The sequence below is a fragment of the Micropterus salmoides genome, unplaced genomic scaffold (genome assembly GCF_014851395.1).
Source record: "Micropterus salmoides isolate LMB-PRFRI ecotype aquatic unplaced genomic scaffold, ASM1485139v1 Ms_hic_scaffold_1, whole genome shotgun sequence".
In the NCBI taxonomy this organism is placed as follows: domain Eukaryota; kingdom Metazoa; phylum Chordata; class Actinopteri; order Centrarchiformes; family Centrarchidae; genus Micropterus; species Micropterus salmoides.
Genome location: NW_024040040.1, coordinates 26,803,927 through 26,830,261, shown reverse-complemented (window position 1 = coordinate 26,830,261; position 26,335 = coordinate 26,803,927). Strand labels below are relative to the sequence as shown.

Genomic DNA, 26,335 nt, shown 5'->3' with positions numbered 1-26,335 from the left:
AAAGTAGTGTATTGCGCACATTGAATTTAAATGTATTGCAATATACACAAAACTGCAATAACGTGGTTTGGAAACACATTAAAAAAATAAGGTGCTTGTTACCTGCAGTATTCCCTTTACACAGTAGCAATAAAATATTTGATGTAAATCTCAACTTAAACATGAATGTAATTAAATATTAAGCCAAAGCTATTTGCCACTGCCAGGGAATTACCTTTTATTTAGCAGGGATGTGATTTTTCCGGATTAATCCGGAATTCCGGATTTTCCGACCTGAAAATCTGACCCACGTGAATCATGCAGATCTGTAATAAAATAAAAGAAGGGGGGTACAGGATAAATGAGCTGGCCGAGTGAAATGGAAAGGACATCTACAGGCTGACGTGTGTAAAGTTTTCTTCTTTTTCAAGTATCAAAACGATGTTTCTTTGCGTTCAGCTGCCAATTCCACACCTGCGCAGTGTGTACCACAGTCGCTCTCGTGCATCAGTGATACGTAACGTGTTGGGCAGTAATACTGCAATATTACTTTTCCCAGTAAAGAGTAATGTAACGGATAACTATTTCCAAAACAGTTATATTATTACAGTTACTAATCCAAGTAACGCTGCGCTACTGAACGCACCATCCCTGACGTGAATGTGGAACCGCGCTGCAGCTCAGCTGCACCGGACTTTATGTTGTTAAAGTCAGCTGTTAGCCAAGAAGCTAAAGGAAGACTGGAGAACAGGGAGAGAGAGGTATTTTCATCAGCTGTAAGTAACGTTATTGCCATTATTATGTTACAGTCTAAGATGGAAAAAAAACATTTTTGCATCTTTTGTACAACCAGCAAAAAAGTTTTTGACACGGAACAATTCTACATTTATACTTAGGCTAATTGAAGCATCAGCTAAAGCAACACTGCAACGTGAAACTCAGAAAGAAACTCCGGCCGCTACTGCCAGTGATGCTTGGACTAATCGGGAGAGAGTGGCGTTATATCATCCAGTAGTAGAGTAGCTAATATTACTTTTTTAAGGAGTATATGCTGAGTAAGTAGTTGGTAATAACTATATTATTTCTAAGTAACTTGCCCAACACTGAGTTGACAATAAGTATCGGATAAATTGGGTATGTTTTGATTATTGCTTGTTATAAGCTAATGTTTACTTTGACTTTTTTGTTGTTGATTGATCAGTCATATGGGCTAAATAGGCTACACTGAATGGTTGCTTTTTAAAGTCGTCCTTATGTTAAAAGTTTTGGCAAGTTATAAAAATAATTCTTGTGAATTGTTGTGACCGGGTTTATATAAAGCCGTTTCAAACAACCTTTGCTGCTGTCTCTTATTTATTAAAAATAAGCTATTAACTTTTACTGAACTAATTTGAAAGTTAGTAGTTAGTATTATTTAGTTATAGACTTATTTCATGTTGCATGTTGCACATTTAGCTGTTGAAGTCTGGTAAAAAATTAATACAAAATAATAATTATTATAGAGAGGTGGCAAAGGAGTAGTGGATTAGACACTTGTCTGATTCTCACTGCAACACATCCACCAAATAAGTTATTGTCATGGGTCCTGCTGCAGCCAGTTTAATCGGGGTGTCTCTACATATTTTCCTGCTTTTTTGCCCTTTTTGTGACATCCGACACACAACGTTAGTTAGCAAGCTTCAAATGAGGCTTACCGTTCAGTTTCTCTCAACTGTCCCAGCATCCTAGACAAAGTAGCCGTGCAATATGCTAACGCCAAGTTAGCTAACCTAAGTTAATAAACAAACAGTAAAACAACACAAAACATTTCAACACTTGCTTCCAAGTTTGAAGTCAGGTCACGTCCAGCCCAATCTATCCTTGAACCGTTACAGAGCTCATTGCGGGTTTTGGAAAATTTGAAGCACTAATTTATTCATTTAACACGTCCTGAAGTGTGAAGTATGAACATTGCGGTTATTGCGGCGTTTACCATCCTCCGCGGTAGGCTCGACCAGTAGTGCGGTATTTCAATTTTGCGGTTATTGCGACAGCCCTCGCAGAAACCCCTGTCTTTTAGGTAGGACCTAAACCATTACAGAGCAGTGTCACAAATTCTCACCTAGGATTAACACAGGACAGTCCAAGAGGATCTCATGGTCAATAGGAATCTGCATAAATCCAGGAGAACAAACTTGGATTTATGGCCAGCATCAGCTGCCATCAATAAGTCTAATAATTTTTCAAAGATAGCATTTGATCTGCTACAACTTTTTCTAAAACCTTGGCTAAAAATGGGAGCGTCATTTGACATTTGACATTGGGGATCTTTGTACCATGGGACAAAACTAGATCGAAAGCATGACCTTTTCGAGTGAGTAGTTCCAGTCAGAGCACGTGATACGTTAAAAGATTTAAAAACTCCAGGCCCAGGGGTCATCAGGGCAGCAGACATGGATATTAAAGTCTCCAAGTATCAACAGCTTATCGAACGTAGTCAGAGTTCCAGACAGCAGTCTATACATCATCAAGCCCATGCAAGGAGATTTTCGTTTAATCAGGAAGGGAAGCGCTTCAAAAGAGCTAGATAGCCCCAGATCAGTGCTGGTGCATTTGAAGCATTTTTTATATAAAAGGGCAACCCCACCACTCCTAGTTAGTCTTGGCTGGTTTAAAAACAATAACCGGGTTTGCTGACTTCCAGTAGGTGAACATGATTATTTGGTGTCAGCAATGGCTCTGTGATCATAAAGAGATCTAAATCATTCGAACAGATGAAATTGTAATATAAAAAAGATTTGTTTACAAGTGATCTCACATTAAGAAGGGCTGACTGTAATTGTGTGGGTGGTGTTGACATGGGAAGGCAAGAGACTGTGATTAAATTGTATATACCTTTTATTAAAAAATAGCTGCTGCTGTCCCCTTTGCACAAATGGTAGTTATCATGTTCAGTTTAGAATAATCTGTGGAATGCTGGAGGTTTGAACTGGAGAGTCAGCATGGACAAGAATTCTATATAAAATAAGCATATCTTGCCGAGAGCTAATGTGTGCCCTTTCTGTTAGGGGGTAGATAATCTGTTTTAAGCAAGTCTCTCCTATCCCAAAACACATCAAGGCAGCTGAAACTAGTAGCAGAGCAAAGCCCCCAAAGCCACAGATTAAAACAAAAAAAGGCTTCACACCCTTTTCTCAAAGTTGAAATTGGCCCAGATTTTTCCATAATTCTGCTGACAACCAAACAAACGAACAGCAGTGAAAACATGGCCTCCTTTGCGGAGGTAAAAATCTAACAAAGGGCCTTAATAAAGGTTAGGGTTGCTGGTTTCATTTTGGATCCTAATTCTGGTTGGTAAAATCCCCAGGTTCGTTAAATTCCAATGCTAACAAATTACTTATCTTGCTACCACCAAATCTCTCATCAAAACCTTTGTCTCCTCACTTTTTTGATTAGCAAAGATTTTGCCAGGAAAATGACAACATCATCGGTGGCAGATCAGAGCAGCTGTAACTGATTAATGTGAATTCTGTAAATCAAACTTGTGGCTGTTGTCTGGTTAACGTGCACTCTGTCAGCTGTCTGTACTCAGCCAAGATTGTTGGGAGGGAAAAGACGCCTCACTCTGAGAGTCTGTTGGTCTAGTGGTTAAGACGTCCTTTACAAAAACATTGCGTCATGGTACCTTTTTGTTGTACAGTAGCTCTGCTTTAATCTTGAGAAACTGCAGAGCTGCAGTCTCTATTCTAATCTTTAAGTTATGAGACCTTATCAAGACAACGTGATATTCTGCCGTTTTAAATAGTACTTTTAGCAAAAGTACAGCTGATCATGTCAGCTGATTGCTGTGTTTTCTGGGGGATTTGTTCTAAACTGTGTTGCCAACAGGGGAGCGCCCTCTGCTGGACCAACTATACAACGACAACACTCATAACACTGAAGGATCAGTCTTCCATCTCTGTTTCTTTTTTTAATTGTAATTCACCTGTTATAAGCCCCAATACCGATTTATCTGCAGTTAGCTCATGTCGCCACACCGATTTACCAGTGGGCTCTATCAGAGGACTTTAATCTGGAGAACGGTTGCCTTCAGCAGGAATTTGTTCCTTCTGCCTCAGCAGCCGTGAACAAACTGCTTAAATGACACCGTTGTGAGCTGGGATACTTGACAGGGCATGGATGTGCGCATAAAGATTTTATGTATTTTCTATATCTGCATGTTTCTGTGTTGTACCGGCTGTGAAAACAAATCTTCCTCTGGGACACTAAATCTAATCTAATATGATATCTTCAGGTGGTGACGGCCATCGTGGAATCAGGGAAGAACATGTCAGCCGAGCAGAAGAAGACTGATCGCTGCCCTTTGGTCTATGAATGGCACAAGAAGCAGTACATCGGTGCTGCCCACGGCCTGGCTGGCATCTATTACATGCTCATGCAGGTAGGAGAGTGTAGAAGGCAGAGCGGGTCCACTGGTTGGTTGTTGGTGTTGTGATCTGATGTAATTATGTTATGTGATCAAGGAGTCCATTTTTTTTAATAATTTTTTTTTCTTAAAATTATTTCAGTGTGCGCTACAAACAAATATTCAAATAGTTTACACATCCCAAAAACTTCTGTCACTTAGTGTCATCTCTTGTGCTCTGTGGTCAAATTTCCGTATGGTTGAGGGGCAGTTGTGGCTCAGAGGTAGAGTGGGTGTCCATGGGCAAATACACAAGTAGTGGGTGTGAATGGGTGAAGGTGACATGTAGTGTAAAGCGCTTTGAATGGACTAGAAAGATACTATACAAATACTGTCCATTTACCATTTGAGATATCCGCACCTTGCTGTGATTGGGAACCTTTGGTCGATGTGGTAGAGTATTGCAAAAACTTAGTTAATGACCATTTTCTTTTTAAGGCAGCCTAAATTTTCAGAAAATAAATGTTGTTTTTTTTTGCTTTTAACATTATTCAGTTTCTTTCTATGTCAAGTAGGGCTGTAACGGTTTTGAAAATATACTTTGGCAGGTGGAACTATACCTGTCCAGCCTGCCCAAGTAAAGTATTTGTTGAAAACACTTAAGTTAGTGCAAGCTGTAGGCTATTAGTGCCAGAGGTGTTCCAAACTCATTTCACCTCAGAGGACATTTTCTTAGATTGCAGAAACAATATTTAATTATAAAAAATGAGGGAAAATGGTCTAAACAAGTAGACCAATATACTGGCTATTTAGGCCCATTTTGCCATAAACCATGTTGCAGTACAGATAATCTTTCATTGATGGTTATGTGTCAAAATAGGGATAAGATGGATTTATGCTTTCAATCATAAAATTCTTCAGTGATTCAGCCTCATTATTTGGTAAAAGAAACCGTTTTTTAATTAGTGGACTTGTGCCAGTACACAGTGCGGCAAGAAACATTCATCAGTAGGTCAGTTGTTTAGTGTTGGCGTAAATGTCTGGTCTTACTGTCCTGGGCTGAGAGCCAGTGGAGGAGCTGCCACAGCCATGCAACAAATAAGTGCTATTGCCTACTTAGCTAAACTAGTTCTCTGTGGCTTGCAAATGATGGTCTAATCACTCAGTGATGAGTGGATCTCAGTCTGACTGCACTCTTATGGGGCATGGCTCAGGAGGTAGAGCGGGTCGGCCACTAATCAGAAGGCCAGTGGTTCGAACCCAGCTCCTCAAGCCCACATGTCGACATGTCCTTAGGCAAGATACTGAACCTCTAATTGGTAGAGACCTTTACCAGGTGGGTCAATCCTCTGGCTGAAGATTATCTTTATTGCAACAAGGTTTATGGGCAAACCAACAGCAAATTGTTTGGTGGGTGTGTGTGTGTTAGTTTCCATCTGATGAGCAGTTGGCATGACTGCCTCTGCCATCCATGTATGAATGGATGAATGTATTGTAAAGCACTTTGAGTGGGTGAAAGAGTGGAAGCGCACTACAGTATACAAGCACAGTCCGTTTACCCATACTCTGGGGCTACTGCACCTTCAAGTGCTGTTGGATTTATTGTTAACAGCCATATGTTTAGGCTTAGGTGAACAGGTGTATGGTATCTCTGGGGCAATTTCCTTTGCCATGTAATTAATTCTTGGCAACATAAAGCACGGAAATGAAGTCAAAAACTGACATGGAAATAATAATAATAATGGTAATAAATTATTTAATTTTCTCTTTGCCTCTGTATTTTATAGTTTCAGATATGTGGGGAAGAGTAGTGGATCTCATTTATGATTCCACAATGTGTTTAGGTCATTGAAATCAATCCAGAGTGCACTGTGTTGTGTCTCTGTTCCTGTTCACCGATGTTCTCATTAACTGACTGAAGTGAATAATTCATGTCTACATCCATCTGAGGGTGTGTGTTGAGTCCATTTAGACCTGTTAAAGAATCTGCTTTGTTTTCAAAGTGTGCTTTCAAAAAAGAGCAAAAGGGGCTGGGTGACCATTGATCACTATATCATTTCATAATGCTGCTTCAGTGTTTGAAGAGAATTCTGCAAACAAAGCCTGAAAAAGGCAGGTGGCTAATGTAGTGGACCAACAGTGTGGATTTGTGCATTTTATATTAAATAAATTGGGACTACTCCAAATTCCTCTTCTCTCCCTGGGAGAAAGAAAGGAGGGGTAAAGATATCAACTTTCAACAGACAGCTGAAGAGACCCAAAGGAAAAGGTGAAAGGTGTCTCTCCCTAAGTGCTGTCTCTGGGCAGTTGATCGTAAAACTGGCCACCTTTGGCAACAGCCGAGATAAGCCTCTCGGTGCCTGCATTGTTAAAATGACAAAGAAACTAACCAGATATTACAAACAGCCAATCGAAACTCTTCAGTAAGAGAGGGCAAGAAACCCTAAACTGCCCCCCCCCACCCCCCACACACACACGTAACCATGGCAACTGACCAAATGCTTAAAGTTAGAACGGTCCAACCGTTTGACCATTGAGGTTTGATTGTGGGAAGATATTTGATTATAATACGCGCAAATAGATTTTCTTTTCCTTATATAGACATATTAAAGTTACTAAGACAGCCAGTCTTCTCAGCCGGAAAAACGGCCCTCCCTCCGGGAAACGGACTGCCCTCTGGGGAACCACGCCCCAACCGACAAAACAGCGACACACGCACATGTTCGCTCTCTTCCTCTCTGCCACCCTCCTCTGCTCCTCTGCTTGGTCCGGGCTTTTCAGCAGCGCTTCGGCACGCACCTGGCGTGCCCCCTCTCCCGGCAAATCCTAAGAGTTTGGCCCGACGCAACAAAAGCTTTGGTGCCGCGACTTCAGTTTCCCTCAGTTCCAGCAACTTTACTTATTTTATTTTCTTTCTTTTGTTTTGTTAAAAGTTATCAGTCCGTTACGTTACACTGGTCTAATTCAAGAACAACCAAGTTCCCTTTTTAAGCTTTTTCGTCAAGCTAACTTCACCGAGGTCAGACCAAGTTACATGGTTTCGCCAGCGGCAACAAAGGACACCTGAAGAACAGCCGAGTTGCCAGACGGAGGACGGCCAACCCTTGAGGGTTTTTCTTCAATCAGACACGGAGAACCTTGGAGAATTCCCTAGCAAAAAGCCAGGAATCGGACAGCTAGCGTGGGACTCGTGCAACAGGCCAAGGCAGGCCGCCGACCTACCGTAAGGCAAAACAAGGCATTCTGTGGCCAGTGATGTCCAATAGTTGTTAATCCATTATCTTTAGTCCAGCATATGTAATCCCTGAAACTCCCAGACAAATTTAACCGAGTTATCATCCAATTGCATTCATTAGTTGCCATATGAGTCAAATGCTTCCCACAATAGGAACCCCTTCTCATTGTTTAGCCATTGTTTATTTCTTTGTTGTTTTTAACCGCACCTTAGTTAGTTAATAAATTCACTGTAATCAAGGAATTGTGTGTGTTGCCTATTTCTAAGTCCCTGCCAAGAGAATTTACCCTTCAGATGAGATTGACTGATTGATTTAAGATAATTGAGCAATTATTAACTAATTGATCACTAGTGAATAATTGTATAATTATTAAAATGCTACCCAGAGGTCCGGAGACTTTGGGTTAATAACAACTCCGGTGGTGCCCCACGAAACAAGAGATTTATGGATTAATATTTTCTGAATATTAAAATACATAATTGGGTATTCTCATAAATTTATTAAAAATCATACTAGCTTTAGACCTGCTACACTAATTATAACACTTAGCTCAACATAACCATTCATTCAAATGATACAGCTGACCCAAAGAAGTACATGCTTGTATTTTAAATAAACAATGATTGGTTATTATTGCAAGTTAACTGCAACATTGTGCTCAGTTAGAACTAGTTCATAGGACGTGTTGTCAAAAGTCAAATCTAAAGTATTTGAAGTTGTTCTGAACGGCTAGCAGTCTGAAAAAGCATACTGGCCGCTGAACAGTTACACCTGGATGTTTAGCAGTTTGGGTTGTTACTGCACTATGCGCTGATATTACATTACATATTTGTCCCTTAATTGTTAAACTCTCTCCCCATAAGCGGAGGTAGCATGGGTGCATGGAGGGGGGGCCCAGCTTGGTGATGGGCCCCCTACGTGGGTATGTTAGTTGAAAGAAGATGCGGCCTGGCAAGAGGAGCATTCTCTCCTGGAGTGTCCCCGCACGAGGGTGTGGGCACCAAACATCCAGACTTTGTCAAATGAGAATATGTAAGTTCAGTCTGTCACAGGGCAGCCTCATTCCCTTAGACCTATAGACCGTCATTCTGATGCAATTCTTTTCAGTTTAGTTTTTATCTTCAATTAATCTTCTACAACCATGCACCACTTTTATTATATGAAATAAGAAGCTACTTTTTATATCTTAATCTTCATAGAGATCCTTTGATTGACGAGGTTGCTGACGTATTGCGGTAAGCGTGTCGACTCATTTCCGTTTCCGGCACTTGTGTGTTGGTACCGTGTTGTGCTGCTCTCGCTAAATACCAGTTAAATTTGTTAGATTACAGCAGCCAACTGTCCGCTAAACACTTATTCTTACAGTTCACAGTTCTTTCCATCTTTTAGTGACTGCTGTTCAATTTCATAGTTGTTCTAAAGTTTTGGTAGTTGACGCTACAGTACTTTAGCTTAGCCGTTAGCGACTTTAGCTTAGCAGCTAGCGATGGCTTCTCCTACCTCTCTCTCCCCTACTTTCTCCTGCTCGGTGTGTCAGATGTTCAGTTACTCCTCTGCCTCCTTTAGCGATAATAGTACGTGTAATAAGTGTAGTTTATTTATAGACATGGAGGCGAGGCTCAGTGATTTAGAAGTCCGGCTTCGCACCTTGGTAGATCAGTCTTTAGCTACTGTAGCTAGCCAGTCCCCGGTAGTCGGTGCAGAACGGCCTGAGTTTGCCTCTGGTAGCCGTCCCCCGGCATCCCCTGAGCAGCCAGGAAGGGGTGGCTGGGTGACTGCCCGAAGGAGGAATAGTCGTAAGCATTCAAAGTCCACGGGGCATCATCAACCTGTTCACGTCTCTAACAGATTTTCCCCACTCAGCGACACACCCGCTGAGAAACCAACTCTGATCATTGGCAGCTCCATTTTGAGAAACGTGAAGTTAGCGAAGCCAGCGGCCATAGTTAAGTGCATCCCTGGGGCCAGAGCGGGCGACATTGAGTCTTATTTGAAACTGCTGGCTAAGGATAAACGTAAATACAGTAAGATTGTTATTCACGTCGGCGGTAAAGATTAATGTTGAGTCGGTGTGTACATATGCAAAAACAATGTTGGACACCGTTTTCTCTGGACCCCTGCCAAATCTAGAAATCTGGCCAAGTTTATTAGTGGACCAAATCCATGACAACCCAGAGTTGAGACCAGGAGGCAGAGTCGCAGTCTAACACACTTCTCTGCTCCTCCATTTCAGGAGTTACTTAGTGAAAATCCTATAGTGACGGTGTCTGCCCCCCGACCATCGAAATTATTTAAATCAAAGGTAAACAGAAGAGGAGCTGTGCATAAAAACCTCATAAAAATTAAAACCACAAGAGCAATAGTGCAAACTAATAGGAAAATTAAATGTGGAATCTTAAACATCAGATCTCTCTCTTCTAAAGGTGTACTAGTAAATGAACTAATATCAGATTATGATATTGATTTATTTGGTCTTACTGAAACCTGGCTGGGTGATGGAGAATATGTTAGCCTAAATGAATCCACCCCTCCCAGTCATATTAATACTCACATTCCTCGAGGCACAGGCCGAGGAGGTGGAGTTGCAGCTATCTTCGACTCTAGCCTATTAATCAGCTCTAAACCTAAACTAAACTATAACTCATTTGAAAGCCTTGTTCTTTGTCTTTCGCACCCAAGTTGGAAATCACTGCAACCAATTCTCTTCGTTATAGTGTACCGAGCACCTGGTCTGTACTCTGAATTCTTATCTGAATTTGCAGAGTTTTTGTCAGCTTTAGTCCTTAAAACGGACAAAGTTATTATTGTAGGGGATTTTAATATTCATGTGGACGTTGAGAATGACAGCTTCAGTGCTGCGTTTATCTCTCTGGCTTCTCTCAGAGTGTTCATGAACCGACTCACTGTTTTAACCACACCCTCGACCTTGTTTTGGTGTATGGTATTGAAATTGAACATTTAGTGGTGTTCCCACAGAATCCCTCTTTATCTGACCACTGTTTGATAACTTTTGAGTTTGTATTGCTGAACTACACGCCAATGGGCAAAAATTTCTATACAAGATGTCTGTCTGATAGTGCTGTAGCTAAATTTAAGGATGCGATTCCATCAGCTCTAAATACATTATCTAGTCACAAAGTAACGGAGGACTCCTATGCTAATTTCAGTCCCTCCCAAATCATCTTGTTGATAGTGCTGCAGGCTCGCTGCGAATGACACTCGACTCTGTAGCCCCTCTAAAAAAGAAAATAATAAAACAAAGACGGTTAGCTCCATGGTATAATACTGAAACTCACAAATTAAAGCAAATATCGCGGAAACTTGAGAGGAATTGGCGTTCCACCAAACTGGAAAATTCTCGTTTAATTTGGCAAGATAGTCTTAAAACTTATAGGAAGGCCCTCCGTAATGCCAGAGCAGTGTATTACTTTGCTTATCATTAATAGAGGAAAATAGGAACAACCCCAGGTTTCTTTTCAGCACTGTAGCCAGGCTGACAGAGAGTCACAGCTCTATTGAGCCAAGTATTCCCATAGCTCTCAGTAGTTACGATTTCATGAGCTTCTTTAATGATAAAATTCTAACTATTAGAAACAAAATTCACCAAGACCTGCCCTTAACTGGCACCAACTTATCTCTAAACTCAGGAACCTTAGAAACAGCTGTAGAACCAGATATATGTTTAGACTGCTTTGCTTCCCTCAATCTTTACCAACTAACTTCAATAATTTCTTCATCTAAACCATCAACCTGCCTCTTAGACCCCATCCCGACTAGGCTGCTTAAAGATGTTTTACCCTTAGTCAGCACCTCTATACTAGATATGATCAATCTATCTTTATCAACAGGCTATGTACCACAGTACTTTAAAGTAGCTGTAATTAAACCTCTTCTGAAAAAGCCCAAACTTGATCCGGATGTTTTAGCCAACTATAGACCTATATCTAACCTTCCATTTCTCTCTAAGGTTCTGGAGAAAGCAGCTGCTAAACAGCTGTGTGACTTTCTACAGAGCAATAGTTTATTTGAGGATTTTCAGTCAGGATTTAGAGCTCATCATAGCACAGAGACAGCACTGGTGAAAATTACTAACGACCTCCTTATTGCATCAGACAAAGGACTTGTCTCTGTACTGGTTTTATTAGATCTTAGTGCTGCATTTGATACCATTGACCATCAGATCCTATTGCAGAGACTGGACCACTTCATTGGCATTAAAGGAACCGCTCTAAGCTGGTTTAAGTCCTATTTATCAGATATATTTCAGTTTGTACATGTTAACAATGAGTCGTCCATGCATGCCAAAGTTAGTCATGGAGTTCAAACCAGATGAAACTCATCAGTTAGCTAAACTTCAAATGTGCCTTCAGGATGTTAAAACCTGGATGACCTGTAATTTTCTAATGTTAAACTCAGATAAAACTGAAGTTATTGTTCTGGGGCCTAAGCACCTACGTGACGCATTATCTAAAGATATAGTTTTCCTTGATGGCATCGCCCTGGCCTCCAGCACCACCGTGAGGAATCTTGGAGTTATCTTTGATGAGGACATGTCGTTTAAGTCTCACATTAAGCAAATTTCAAGGACCGCCTTTTTTCACCTACGTAATATTGTGAAAATCAGGAACATCCTGTCTAAAAATGATGCAGAAAAACTAGTCCATACATTTGTTCCTTCTAGGCTGGATTACTGCAATTCCTTATTATCAGGCTGCTCGAAAAAGTCCATTAAGACTCTTCAGCTGATCCAGAATGCTGCAGCTCGTGTTCTGACAGGAACCAGGAAAAGAGATCACATTTCTCCTGTTTTAGCTTCTCTGCATTGGCTTCCAGTAAAGAATTTTAAATTTAAAATCATTCTTCTTACCTACAAAGCTCTTAATGGTCAGGCACCATCTTATCTTAAAGAGCTCATAGTACCTTACTACCCCACCAGAGCACTGCGCTCCCAGAATGCAGGGTTACTTGTGGTTCCTAGAGTCTCCAAAAGTAGACTAGGAGCCAGAGCGTTCAGCTATCAAGCTCCTCTCCTGTGGAACCAGGTTCCAGTTTGGGTTCAGGAGGCAGACACCATCTCCACATTTAAGAGTAGGCTTAAGACTTTCCTCTTTGATAAAGCTTATAGTTAGGGCTGGCTCAGGTGAGTCCTGAACCATTCCTTAGTTATGCTGCTATAGGCCTAGACTGCCGGGGGATTTCCCATGATGCACTGAGCTCCTCTCTCCTCTACTTTCTCTCCCTCTGTATGCAATCTCATCCCATTATTGCATGTTACTAACACAACTTCTCCCCTTTCTGGTAGTCTTGTGCTTTCTCGTCCCTCTCCTCTCTCCTCCTATCACTTTCTGCAGGTGTTTCTGGCTCTGGAGCTGTGGAGTCTGGATCTGTGGCTGTGGGTCACCTGCTGCCCCCGTGTTCCTGCTCGACACCCTCTGCTACAACGACCATTGTTGCTAGTCCTATTATTATTATTGTTATTATAATCATTAACATTACGATTGTTATCATTAACACTACTATAAATATCTGTACTATTTTTCATTTAGTCTATAGCAACATCATCACCTTTACTGTCTGTACCGCTGCCTCCCTCCCCTCTCTTTCCTTCCATCCCTCTCTTTTTCTCTCTGTTCCTCTCTCTCTCTCCCCCTCTCTCTCTCTCTCTCTCTCTCTCTCTCTCTCCTTCACCCCAACCGGTCGAGGCAGATGGCCGCCCACCCTGAGCCATGGTTCTGTTCGAGGTTTCTGCCTCTTAAAAGGAAGTTTTTCCTTGCCTCTGTCGCCTAGTGCTTGCTCTTGGTGGGAATTGTTGGGCTTCTGTAAATAACATCATAGAGTACGGTGTAGACCTGCTCTTTTATGAAAAGCGCTGTGAGATAACTGTTGTTGTGATTTGGCGCTATATAAATAAAACTGAATTGAATTAAACCTATATGTTTTCATAAAAAAGGTTGTGTGTTTTTCATAAAAACACACAACCTTATCAGAGCTAATGATAATGACCTGTAGAGTTATACATTTTATATAGTCTTGATTTGGGTGTGTACAGTGGTCATTTACATTTAAAAGGGTTGCAAATCTAGTTCAAGTAAATTTTAGCATGCCATAGTCAACTTTAATCATATAAAGTGTAATTTCCCAACAACAGAAATTAGGCTACCGAAAACGCTGTGTGGCTAGTAACTTTGGAAAACCACTAGCTACAGTGGCTGGTGAGCAAAAAAGTTAATGTCAAGCCCTGCTTCTACTACAGATCACAGTTCTCTGTGAACCGGTTTTGTTCCGTTCTTTGCACAGGTTTCATATGCCACATAGAGCATTTAAGAATAAGAGCGTTTTGCTTGGCTGATTTTCTGACTTGTTCAGATTTTGTTTTTCAGTTGTCCTTGATTTTTGTGCTTCTACCATGGTAATTCAGCTATGTAGCTAAATTGTTTCTTGTTTTGTCTCTTACTTTGTTTATTGTTGATATACGATCGGGAGTCTGTACAGGCTATTTTATTTTGAAAATCAAATGGATTTTCTATGCTGACTTCCTGACCGGTTCATCTGCTTTGTGCTGCTTGACGTGGCTTCCGTTAAAAATACACTGGCTGCATATGTGGTGCCATACTGAGACAAGTTGGCCAGCAGAAATTAAACTAAACTGTCTGTTTCTGTCTCTCTCCAGCCCGGAGCAAGGGTCCATCCAGACATTTTGTCAGAGTTGGTTCGTCCCAGCATCGACTATGTCCGCCACAAGAGGTTTCGTTCGGGGAACTTCCCATCATCGCTGAGTAACGAGAGTGACCGGCTGGTTCACTGGTGCCACGGAGCCCCAGGTGTCATCCACATGCTGATCTTGGCTCATAAGGTGAGACTGGTTTACACTCTGTATTATGTGGCTCATGGTGTGCAGCAACAGTTCAGCAGTCGACCATCACCAGTGTCCGTCTGAACTGGCCACATGTTAGAGCTCTTGCTTTAATAAACCACCTGGTCCATCTCCTGAACAACACTGGCACCTGGTGGCATGGCCCTGCACTGCATGGACACTATATTGTGTTCCGTATATGCTGAAACGTGTAGTATGCTGCCTTTTTTTTAAAGACAAAAGTTGTAAAAGTGGTTCTGTTGTATTAAGAACATACTTAATCCTGTCACTGATTAATATGAGAGATGATTAGGACAAAGATGGGATATGAATCCTCCCCTCCTGACTAAAAACCAGCTGTGTTTACTGCTTCATTTCAGTAGCCTGGCTATGTACACACACAAACTACAGTAATGCATTGCAGGCGAATTTCTTCTTTCCTTTGCCCATTAGAGAGCAAAAAACGAATAAACCAGTGTGCTGCTGCTCTGGCATTCTTATTGCTCTCCCTAATGCAGAGACTCTTTGGCACCACACAGAGAACAAAGCACAATAGACACGATTGTTTATCACGGTCACGCTATTAACTTATTAATGGAACACACAACATTTGTTGTCACAGAAGGATTATTTCAGTGGCTGCATGAATTTTGTCAGGTGGAGTCTACATGCTATTTTAACTTGAAGCTGTTATAATTCATTTCTCCCCACCAAACAGTGATTTGCAGTAAACTGAAGGAAAACATGAGCATGTTCATAAAGTCACTGTTTCACTGAGTAGTTATCATGGAGATCTGTTACCACAGAGGGAAGTTACAAACTGTTTAAGTCTGTAATTGTCTCCTACAAAGGGACAATGTCAAAGGCTGCGAGGAGTGCATCACATCACTTTTGTTGCTATGCAACACAAAGCTTGTTAGTACCATCTTCGTGATTTAATGCTCACCTTAAAGGTCCCACGAAATGGTGATGTGCTTTCTTTTGAAACAGGTCAGTGAGGAGTCACATCCTTTAGCAATCCCAATGCATCCATCCAATCTGAGAAATATACAGAACAGTGTTTCATCTTCATCCTTAACCAAACACACACAAAAACATACGACTACATACGCATAAAACAAAAACACACACACACATCACCAGGTTTTCACAATGACTTCACCTGTAGTCACCTGTCTCTGCCTTTTGGCTGGACTAATGCAGACTGGCTTTTTTCCCAGTATGTTCACACTGTCTCTGTCTCTGTTTATAGCAGATATATTTTGTGCTGATACTCAGTGTCTTTGAAGCTTAGCGTTGGACGCCGTGATAAAAGTTAAACAGGTCCGACAGTTTGTCGGACTTAGCGACAGTAACTAAGGGGGGGTGTGGCTTAGCGAACGGTCAATTATATCCTGTGTAGTTCTGTTAGAGTGGCCTTTCACTAAGCACATGACCTTAAGATTTAGAAGATCAAGCAACTCAATCACAAATAATATTATGAATTTTCAGAATGCTGACATCTCATAAACTTGAAGTGGAAGGGTGTCCAGCTCATCTGATCACACACTTGAGCTGCCTTACCTTATTAACAGTGCTTGATATGAGGTTTGACTATTCGTTTGGCTTCATCTGTGTCTCTCCAGGTGTTTAAAGAGGAGAAGTACTTGAAGGAGGCTGCAGAATGTGCTGAGGTGATCTGGCATCGAGGCCTGCTCAGAAAGGGCTACGGAATCTGCCATGGCACAGCTGGCAACGGCTATGCCTTCCTATCCCTTTACAAGCTCACCCAGGAGAAAAAATACCTTTACCGCGCCTGCAAGGTAAGAGCAAGATTCGTAGTATATAGGGGGTGGTGATGGAACAGTGGATAAGACACATGCCTTTGGTTTGAGAGACCCTAAATGAAGAAATGTAAATGTAAATCCCAGATAAGGGTGCTGCCATCTTGTGCTGGCGACGTCATTTGGAGCCAGAGTCTGCTCAGTAGTGATCAGGGTTGGAGGAGAGGTATTGAGGTCCCGCCCTTACACCTGACCGACTCAAACACGAGCAGAGCTCGGCTGTCAGTCGTGACGTGAAACCCCCTTTTAATAGCATTAAATAACTAATTAAAACCAAACTTATCAGAAAAATGAACAAACATCAGATGAGAACTATGTGTTTGAGGTGTACTTGGATTTTTGTGTGGCCAATGTCCCATCTGCTAACATGGAGGGGGCGGCCATCCAGATGTTTGGCTGCTGTCCATCTTTATATACAGTCTAGAATTTATAACATAGACAAAATATTGTGGCTGCAAATTTCAGGGATATCAATTTCCAGTAAGGAAGCAGAAGTGATTGTGAATCAGTGTCACCTGTTTTGGTGCAAATGAAAGTGACAACAGGTGCACTGGAGAGGCAACCGCAAGACAACCTCCAAAAGGGAATGGTTCTGCAGGTGGTGGCCACAGACAGGTGTTCTCTCCTTATCCTTCCTGACCAACTGTTCTCTAGTTCTGTGTTTTGCTAGTGTCCTTGTCACTACTGGTAGCATGAGGCGGTACCTGCAGCCCATTGAGGTTGCACAGGTAGTCCAGCTCCTCCAGGATGGAACATTCATATGTGCTATCGCAAGAAGGTTTGCTGTGTCTCCCAGCAACATTTGCACTGAATGGGTTGTTGGTGGCAGTGATTTAATCAAGTCATTATTTGATGTATAATTTTCTTTCTTTTTTTAATATTTTACATTACAATTTAACATGTGTAGATGAATTTTGAATGAATGTACCACAAATGTCTTTAAACATGTTGTTATTACCTTCCTGTAGTTTGCGGAGTGGTGTTTGGACTATGGGACCCATGGCTGTCGCATCCCAGACAGACCATACTCTCTTTTTGAAGGTACCAAATAGTTATTTTTCATCTTTCCACCAGATTGACTAAAAAACTTGGCAAGAACAACATCTTTAGAATCAGTGTATTAGCAGGCCTGTAATTTGTATTGCAAACATAATGTCTGCTGCTGCTACCTCTTCTTCCATCAAAGGTCAGTTATATATATTATTATAATTGACTAAGCCACGCCCCAAATACACAGCTGGCCAATCACAGCGCAGTACAGGACTCGCTCTAACTGAAGTCCGACACTTTCATGGCTGCACTCCATTGACTCGTATGCATAATGAGTCGTTTTTTTAGCTTTTTTTGCTGTATTTTTCCAAGATATGGTCAAACGCTGTTCCTGGGGCACCCGTAATAGTCGCTACTCAGAGAGGTTGAAGGAGAAGTACAATTTATTCCCTTTCCAAAACCTAAAACAAATCCAGAAAAATTCATGCTGTGGATTGTTCCTAATGTAATGTTAGTTAGCTAACGCTAGCGAATGCTGAATGTAACGTTAAATAGACGTACTATTTTTGCTTTTTAATGATTGTAATAGTGAACAGAGACCTACCCAGCTTTACAGGAACAGTGTTGATCCTTAATATCGTTGTCCTCTTTCTCAATTGTCAGGTAATACAGCGGTTCACTTTTACTCTGTGATCGTTTGCCTTTAGCTTCTGTCTTTATTTTTTTTCACGTCAGCCTGAATACAGCCTTCAAATGTATAATGCAACTGCAAAACGGTTTGCTTCTTTCTGGGATTGTTTTTTCCAAAAATTAGACAATATTTCTCCAGGGAGTGCAGTTATAGACAGTGGCAGCGCCGTGATAAAAGTTCAACAGGTCCGACAGTTTGTCGAACTTAGCAACAGTAACTAAGGGGGGGGCGAAGTTTAGCGAAGGGTCAATTATATGCTGTGTAGTTCTGTTAGAGTGGACTTTCACATAGCTACACTGAAGGAATTAAGCACATGACCTTCTTAACTTGAAATCTTATTCGTATACATTCAAGTTAGTAGAGCCCGACCAATAGATATTATCAGCTATGAACTAATTCCAGATAAATCGGTATCTGTGTTTATACCAGTTGATAAATAACAATTAAAGAAACAGACAGATCCTTCAGTCATGAGTGTTGTTGTTGCATAGTTTGTCCACCAGAGGGCACTCTGCAGCTCCCTGAAAACCACACATCCATCAGCTGACATGATCAGCTGTACTTTTGTTCAAAGTACTATTTATAACAATGAAAAGTTAATTGTTACACTGCATTATGTCATGTTATCTTGGTGAGATCACATAGTTACACATAACAAATATTAGGGCTAATCTTTGTTTATCTTATATATTTCTGAAAAGAAGGAGAAAAAATATCCGTCTATGTATCGGAATATCAGGTTTCAAATCCGCAAAAATCAATATCGGTATTGGTCTTAAAAATCCCATATTGGTCGAGCTGTAAACGTTTCCACCCTGCTTCTACAGCTAACTTCAGCCCATAACATTATTTTTAAGCTGGTCCTGTGAGGGTGAACTCACGCTCCAGCCTGTCTGTCCGCTTGCTATATAATTAGTATACAAATGTTTTTTATTGCATAATGTAATAATCCATCCATTGCCTTCAGAGAACAGGAAACTACAAACTTCAAATTTACTGAACGGCCATGTTTCTCCCCTCAGGTATGGCGGGGGCCATCCACTACCTATCAGAGATGGCTAACCCTGACGCTTCCTGTTTCCCTGCCTTTGAACTCTGACCTGCCAACTGCTGACTGAGGATAATGAAGGGGGACGGGGACAAACAGTTTGGGAAGCTAACTTGGGTCTTTACTCCAACGCTGAATGAGGATGTATTTGTGATTTCAACGTTTGACGTGAGCAAGTAGTGACTGAATTAGACTGAAAATGAAGATCAGCCTGGAACTGAGCAGAGTGAGTGCATTTGAGTTTTGTTTGGTTTACGAGACTGAAAACATATACAAAAAGATAAAGGCAAAATTATCTTTGGACAAAAGTACAGATTGAATGTTGTAGATCCAGTGATAATGACTCTGAAGAAGACTGTTAAAGGAGTTCCCTGTTCTTATAGATGGCTTTGTATTCTGTGAGGGGTCAAAATGTAAGGGTCTTGAAGTCCCCTGTCATCCTCTTGTGGTAAAGACATGGACCCCATGTCTCTCCTCCTCACTCATTACAACTTACAGGCAGCTGGCATGGACACAAAAGAACACACTCTAAGTCTTCTGCCTTTAATATCATAATTCCTAGGCCAAGACAGGGGAGTGTAGATGTGTGTGAAGTAAACTAAAGCTGTTTTGGTTTTTCTCTGCATGCTCACTGAAATTGGCTCTTGGTACCTCATATCCTGTCAGTGTATTGTTTGTCTCTTCCTGTATTTGTAGGTGTGCAGTTACAGTTCTCCTGGTATTTGTCGCATAGTGGGGAAATGTTTTCTCATCTTTTGTTTGAATCAGAAGTCAAAACTATCTTAGTGCTAGTTTTAAGACTTTTGTGAAGCTAAGTTGAAATTTAATTTAATTTCTTTACTTTTTGTGTAAGGGAATATTAACTAGAATGATATGTAAAATATATTATATGGCACATGATGCTTTAAATACTTGGGGGTGGGGAATAGAAAATGTCCACTTTGTCAGCGTAAGAACACAGGTGTTGGTACTGGCCTTAAACTTTCCCTACCACAACATGTGCTAATCCTGTTTTATTTAATAACTATACATCTCTCTGGTTCCTCACTTACAACCTACAGCTGCTCTGATGTAGCTGTGAAATCAGACATCTGTCTTGTGTGCATTCATGAGCTGATCAGAACTGAAACTAAATATGGAGGTGCTGAAGCATGTTGCCTGTGTCATTTGGTGTAAGTTGTGGTTTCATAAACCAAATCGGTCATTCTGAGTAGTTTTCTACTGTCAGCACCAGAGGTGATATGTGCATTATCAGCAGACATATACACTCACTGGCCACTTTATTTGGTACACCTTGCTAGTACCGGGTGGGACCCCACTTTTGCCTTCAGAACTGCCTTAATTCTTTGTGGCATACTTACTTGGAAACATTCCTCAGAGACTTTGGTCCATAATGACATGATAGCATCACGCAGCTGCTGCAGATTTGTCGGCTGCACATCCATGATGCCAATCTCCCGTTCCACCACATCCCAAAGGTGCTCTGTTGGATTGAGATCTGGTGACTATGGAGTAGGGGTGGGGGAAAAAATCGATACAGCAAAGTATCGTGATATTTGCCATGGCAATACTGTATTGATACACAGACGCCAAGTATTGATATTTTAGTATATAAATTGCAGATGGGAGTTTTAACTTTTTGGTACTAGAATAATAAAATCTATTGCTTTTTTAGTCCACTAGAAAACTTAACAGGACCATATAGAGGACTGAAAAAGTGATATGAACAAAGAGAGAAATGTATCTTTTTAGATAAACAGATGTTGACAAAGTTTGACTTTAGGGACCTAATAGGAAGTTGGAAAAAGGTAATAAATTGCAATATATATCAATATATTTAAAATCGCAATAAAATCGAATCGCAACATAAATATCGTATAATAATATCATATCGTGGGGCCTCTGGTGATTCCCACCCCTACTGTGGAGGCCATCGTAGAACACTGAACTCATTGTCATGTTCAAGAAACCAGTTTGAGATTTGAGCTTAGGTAGGCTGTCACGTTTAAATGATGCTCAGTTGGTACCAAGGGGCCCAAAGTGTGCCAAGAAAATATTAAACTACCACCACCACCAGGCTGGACTGTTGATACAAGGCAGGATGGATCCATGCTTTCATGTTGTTTACACCAAATTCTGTCCCTACCATCTGAATGTTGCAGCTGAAATCCAGACTCATCAGACTAGCCAACGTTTTTCTTCTATTGTCCAATATTGGTGAGCCTATGTGAATTGTAGCCTCAGTTTCCTGTTCTCAGCTGACAGGAGTGGCACCCGGTGTGGTCTTGTGCTGCTGTGGCCCATCTGCTTAAAGGTTCGACGTGTTGTGCATTCAGAGATGGTATTCTGCATACCTTGGTTGTAACAAGTGGTTATTTGAGTTACTGTTGTCTTTCTGTTAATCTTGATCCAGTTGGCCCATTCTCCTCTGATCTCTGACATCAACAAGACATTTTCATCCACACAACTGCAGCTCACTGGATATTTTCTTTTTTTCTGACCATTCTCTGTAAACCCTAGAGATGGTTGTGCATGAAAATCCCAGTAGATTAGCAGTTTCTGAAATGCCAAACCATCCCAAGTTCAAAGTCATTTAAATCCCCTTTCTTCCCCATTCTGATGCTCGGTTTGAACTTCAGCAAGTTGTCTTGACCACGTCTACGTGCCTAAATGCATTGAGTTGCTGCCATGTGATTGGCTGATTAGCTATTTGTGTTAACAAGCAATAGGTATACCTAATAAAGTGGCCGGTGAGTGTACTTTAGACTCACTGGCAAAAGGTCAGTTTTTTTGTACAGGAGGAAAACAAAGATGACATGATTAGAGCCACAACAACACTCCCATAATTTACACCCATTCTCGTCTGCGCGATGTCTCTGGAATGCCTGGAAAGAATTTCTTCAATTGTGGTGCAAGTTTCCACGTGGACTGAAGGATGAACTCATTAGAATTTGGTTGTCAGAGGTCAAGGTCACTGTGAACTCACAACTCATGCTGGCCATAACTCAAAAATCAATAAACATATTTCACAGTTGGTCGGACACTGAATAGGTGACACTTCTGACTCTAAGAGAATCCATAATTTAAGAATGATTTTGGCGTTTCCTGATTTCACACACAATGCACACGACACAATGAGTAAACAATAACTAGCAGATTACGGGGTTTCCTCCATCTCTGGAATTATACATATGTATCATCAATAGAGTGATAACTTTCATTTAGCCAAAAAATACACTGTGTTCAATTCCTTATGAGTCCAGACAGACAGTACATCCAATTATCCCGACAGCACATGAATGCACATAAATGCCTCATTGTTTTAGCAGAGATCTGGTCATTAATGTCTTTGCATGAGGATAATGTCACATGTATGTGTTCACCTGTCGGTGTTTCCTGGTTCACTGGTCTCAATGTGTTTTTTGCTGATCCCAGTGGTGAGTGTTTGACTTTGTCCCTGTCAAGTGTATTTGATCTGCTCTTAGCCTAACAGGTGTGAAGAGATGAATGTGTGTTTATTTCCCCTCTTTAAACTGCTGAGCTTCAGTGACAGCAGCAGCAGTGACATTGTTCTTCTTAGCCGCCTTTTGGCTATTCAGTGCTTTCGAAGGGCGAGTGACAGAATTTGATATTGTTGGAAATAAATGAATGTACTCCTTGTTTTTTGATCATTATTTCACACAAAACTGCTACATATATTCTGTTTTCTAGAAATTATGTGTTTATTAAAGGTTCAGTGTGTAATTTTTCTGAGGATCTATCGACAGAAATGCAATATAAGATCCATAACTATGTTTTCAGTGGTGTGTAAAGACCCTACATAATCATTGTTTTTATTACTTTAGAATGAGCCATTTATATCTCCATAACCCCCTTCCATGGACATCGCCATGTTGCATTGTCATGTTTCTACAGTAGCTGAAAACAAACGCTACAGAGCGTGTTTCGTCACTACGTTCTTCTTGTTCTACTTCTTGTAGAATTCAGGCAGTGCAGACACTCATCACTATGTTGAATACATACGTTAGAAGATGAAGTAGTAATAAAATACTGCAGGGGGAGGCAAATAAGTTTTGCATTGGAGCAATATTTTGAACCATTAGATGGTGGATGAGAATATAAACCATAATATTTACTTGTAGTAATAAGTTGTTTGATTAGCTCAGTCAGTAAGGCGCAAGACTCGTCATCCTCGGGACATCTTTTTTTTCTCTCTTCATTAAATGGATTCTGCAGCGGATGTTTCTCAGATCATGGCATGTACTGCACTGTTTTTGTTGCAGTGTTTGATCTGCATCCTTCAAGGAAATTTAGGGGAATCACGTTTTCTGACGGCTGTTTCAGAGGTGTGTCGAGCAGGCTACACACTCTTTTAATGTCATTCAGAATTGAAGTAAAAGCTCGGTTCAACTCCAAATACTGCATTACAGTAAGCAAGCTTCTCGCGCTTTTATTTTGCAGGCAAAACCACTAAAGAGGAAGTGATTGTGAGTAACTGTTGCTGTCATGACTGAGATCTATTTCAGCACCACCATCAAAGTATTTTATTTTTTATTTTTTTGCCGCTATCAATGCACCATAATCTGGCAGCGGGCCAGATATTGTTGGCAGGCAGTTTTGCCAGTCCATAATCAGAGAGAATGACTGTTTCCTTGTCAATGTTTCTATAAACTTTATCTAATGTGTGGTTTATAATGGACTCTGGTGCAGAAACTGACATTTTTCCACACTCTTGGCTTACATTTTCCATGTTATCTGTCAGTGGCCAAGTCACAATATCATATGGTTTTACTGAAGAATTAAATAAATATCTCCTCAACAGGTTATCGGTATCACTCACACTCCGTTAGACTGGTTCACATCCTATCTTTCTGGCCGCACTCAATTCGTTCAACTTAAGTCTTAAATCCTGTCCCTCCCCCCGTTACTTCAGGTGAAATAAATGAAGAAAAGTAAAAGTAAGTGAAAAGTAAGGGCCCCAGGGCTCTGTCCTGGGCCTTTACTTTTCATCATTTATCTCCTTCCCCTGGGCAATATCTTCCACAAATTTAATATTCAATTCCACTGTTATGCTGATCCCCTCACTGACTGTATCTCGGAAATAAAAACTTGGTTTACCAATAATTTCCTCAAATTAAACAGTAATAAAAATAAGGTCCTCCTCATTGGAACTAAACCCACTTTATCCAAAACCGACAGCTTTTCTCTTAGTATTGATAATTCCTCCGTTTCACACTCCCCCCAGGTTAAGAGTCTGGGAGTCATCCTTGACAGCACTTTACCTTTTCAGTGCCACTAATAACATCAGTGTTAACATCAATAACATTACCCAGTCTGCCTATTTCCATCTACGAAACATCAATCGCCTCCGCCCTTAGAGCATTCAGCTGCTCTGCTCCCCGTCTCTGGAATTCTTTACCACCCGAACTTAGAAACATCGATTCATTCTCCCATTTTAAATCGCAACTCAAAATACATCTATTTAAAACTGCCTACCTCATTTGATGTAAAAAAAAATTTCTAGCTTGTTTTAATGTTCTATTTTCTAGTTTTGCTGCTTTTAAATGTTTTTGCATCCCTCTACGGTGTCCTTGAGTGCCGAGAAAGGCGCCTTAAATAAAATGTATTATTATTATTATTAGAATTTCTTAATAAATATACCTAAAGAACCCTCATTTCTTCACTGGCCACTCTCTGCTGTCTCAGAAGAGACACCTGTTGTGCTGTGTCAGCCCACGTAGTTGTCCCACGCTCTTTGAAAGGTTAGGGGGCAGTGGTAGACTGGACAGATGGTTGCAATTCAGACCTCTCACCACTAGATGTCACTAAATATTACACACTGAACCTTTAAAATTAAGTGAGGAAAAGTTGGGAATCAAATGAAGTATATGGAATTATCTTTGTGCCTCAATTAACGACATTTTGAGCACAAGAGATTTTTTAGCTTGCATAGAAACTATCCTGGAAAGAATCATGTAAAAAATCCTAACTATATACTAATAACCTCTCTGACTGTGTGATGGTGCCTGACCATTAAGAGCTTTGTAGGTGAGCAGAAGGATTTTAAATTCTATTCTGGATTTTACAGGAAGCCAATGCAGAGAAGCTAAAATAGGAGAAATATTATCTCTTCTCCTGGTTCCTGTCAGAACACGTGCTGCCGCATTCTGGATCAGCTGAAGAGTCTTAAGTGTCTTATTTGAGCAGCCTGATAATAAGGAATTGCAGTAACAAATGCATGGACTAGTTTCTCAGCTTCATTTTGAGACATTTTGAGCTATTAGGTAGCTGTTCAGTCCTGAGTTTCAGTCAGCACTATCAGACCTGTAGCAAACACTAATGCTAGCTACAGTAACTAGAAAGCACATTGGCTTGTAATTGGTGAGTGTTCATTTTACCTACAGACTGATAAAAAACTTTTTATCTTGAATTAACATAAATAAATGCTGTTACCCATTTATTTATGTAAATTCAAGATTAATTTTGTTTTGTTTTTTTACAATAGGTACCGAAGATTTGAGTAGTTCCTAGAAAAACAATTGATGATGAATCCTAAGTAGTGAATAACTGTTAAAGAAGTGACTGGGATATACTATATTAAGGAGTCATTTCTGATCACCTCTGTTCCTCACTTGTTCCTCAATACCTACTTACAGTTTTATGTACTTTATTGTGAAGTGTTGCCATGTTTTAATTGGTTAATCTGTCCATCACTTATCTGGATCCAGGTCACATTCATTCATTCATTATACTACTAGGAATTATTGTTACATACTGCTGGAAAGTACAAACAAAAATGTGATGTGTCAATAAATGTATGCTCTTAAAAATATGCCTGGTGTTCTGTCGTTCTGTGATCAGAATTATCCTTCTGTGTGGTATTAAAACACTGTACCCTCAAAACATCACCACATCACACAAGAAATTCAAAAGCCTCTCAATGAAAACATGCAGTCTATTCATTTTATAATGTCAAATCACAGTATGACCAAAACTATAAGTAAACCCATCAGTCAGTATCACATTTTATCAGAAGTGAAGTTTATTTACATATATTTCACAATGTATGATGGGATGTTGACAGTCTCAGAGCAGATGAAAAGGAGAAGAGGGGGTTAACACAGAGAGGATAAAACAGGAGAGGGAATGCAGCGATGCTTTAACAACTCCAGTACCTGTTGCATAGTTGGACATGATTAAACAGACTACCTCTTCTAATATTGTGCTGTGTAATGCCAATACCCAACAGCCTGAGACCAAAAGAGATGTTGTTGCTGCATGGGGCCTTGGTCTCGTCCTGAAACCTGCTACTGGTTTCCTGTGGTGAGACC

At 40.6% G+C, this 26,335-nt stretch overlaps 1 protein-coding gene across 1 annotated transcript in view; it reads left to right on the top strand.

Moving 5' to 3' along the window:
- lancl2 (LanC lantibiotic synthetase component C-like 2 (bacterial)) overlaps positions 1–20,153 on the top strand; it is a 50,011-nt gene extending 29,858 nt beyond the window's left edge. Inside the window, exons 6-10 of the mRNA XM_038723196.1 lie at positions 4,253–4,399; positions 14,270–14,452; positions 16,078–16,254; positions 17,244–17,316; positions 18,979–20,153. Coding sequence (XP_038579124.1) covers positions 4,253–4,399; positions 14,270–14,452; positions 16,078–16,254; positions 17,244–17,316; positions 18,979–19,055 — 657 coding nt within the window. The 3' untranslated portion in view covers positions 19,056–20,153. The remainder of the gene's footprint in view (positions 1–4,252; positions 4,400–14,269; positions 14,453–16,077; positions 16,255–17,243; positions 17,317–18,978) is intronic.
- The last annotated feature ends 6,182 nt before the right edge of the window (positions 20,154–26,335 follow it).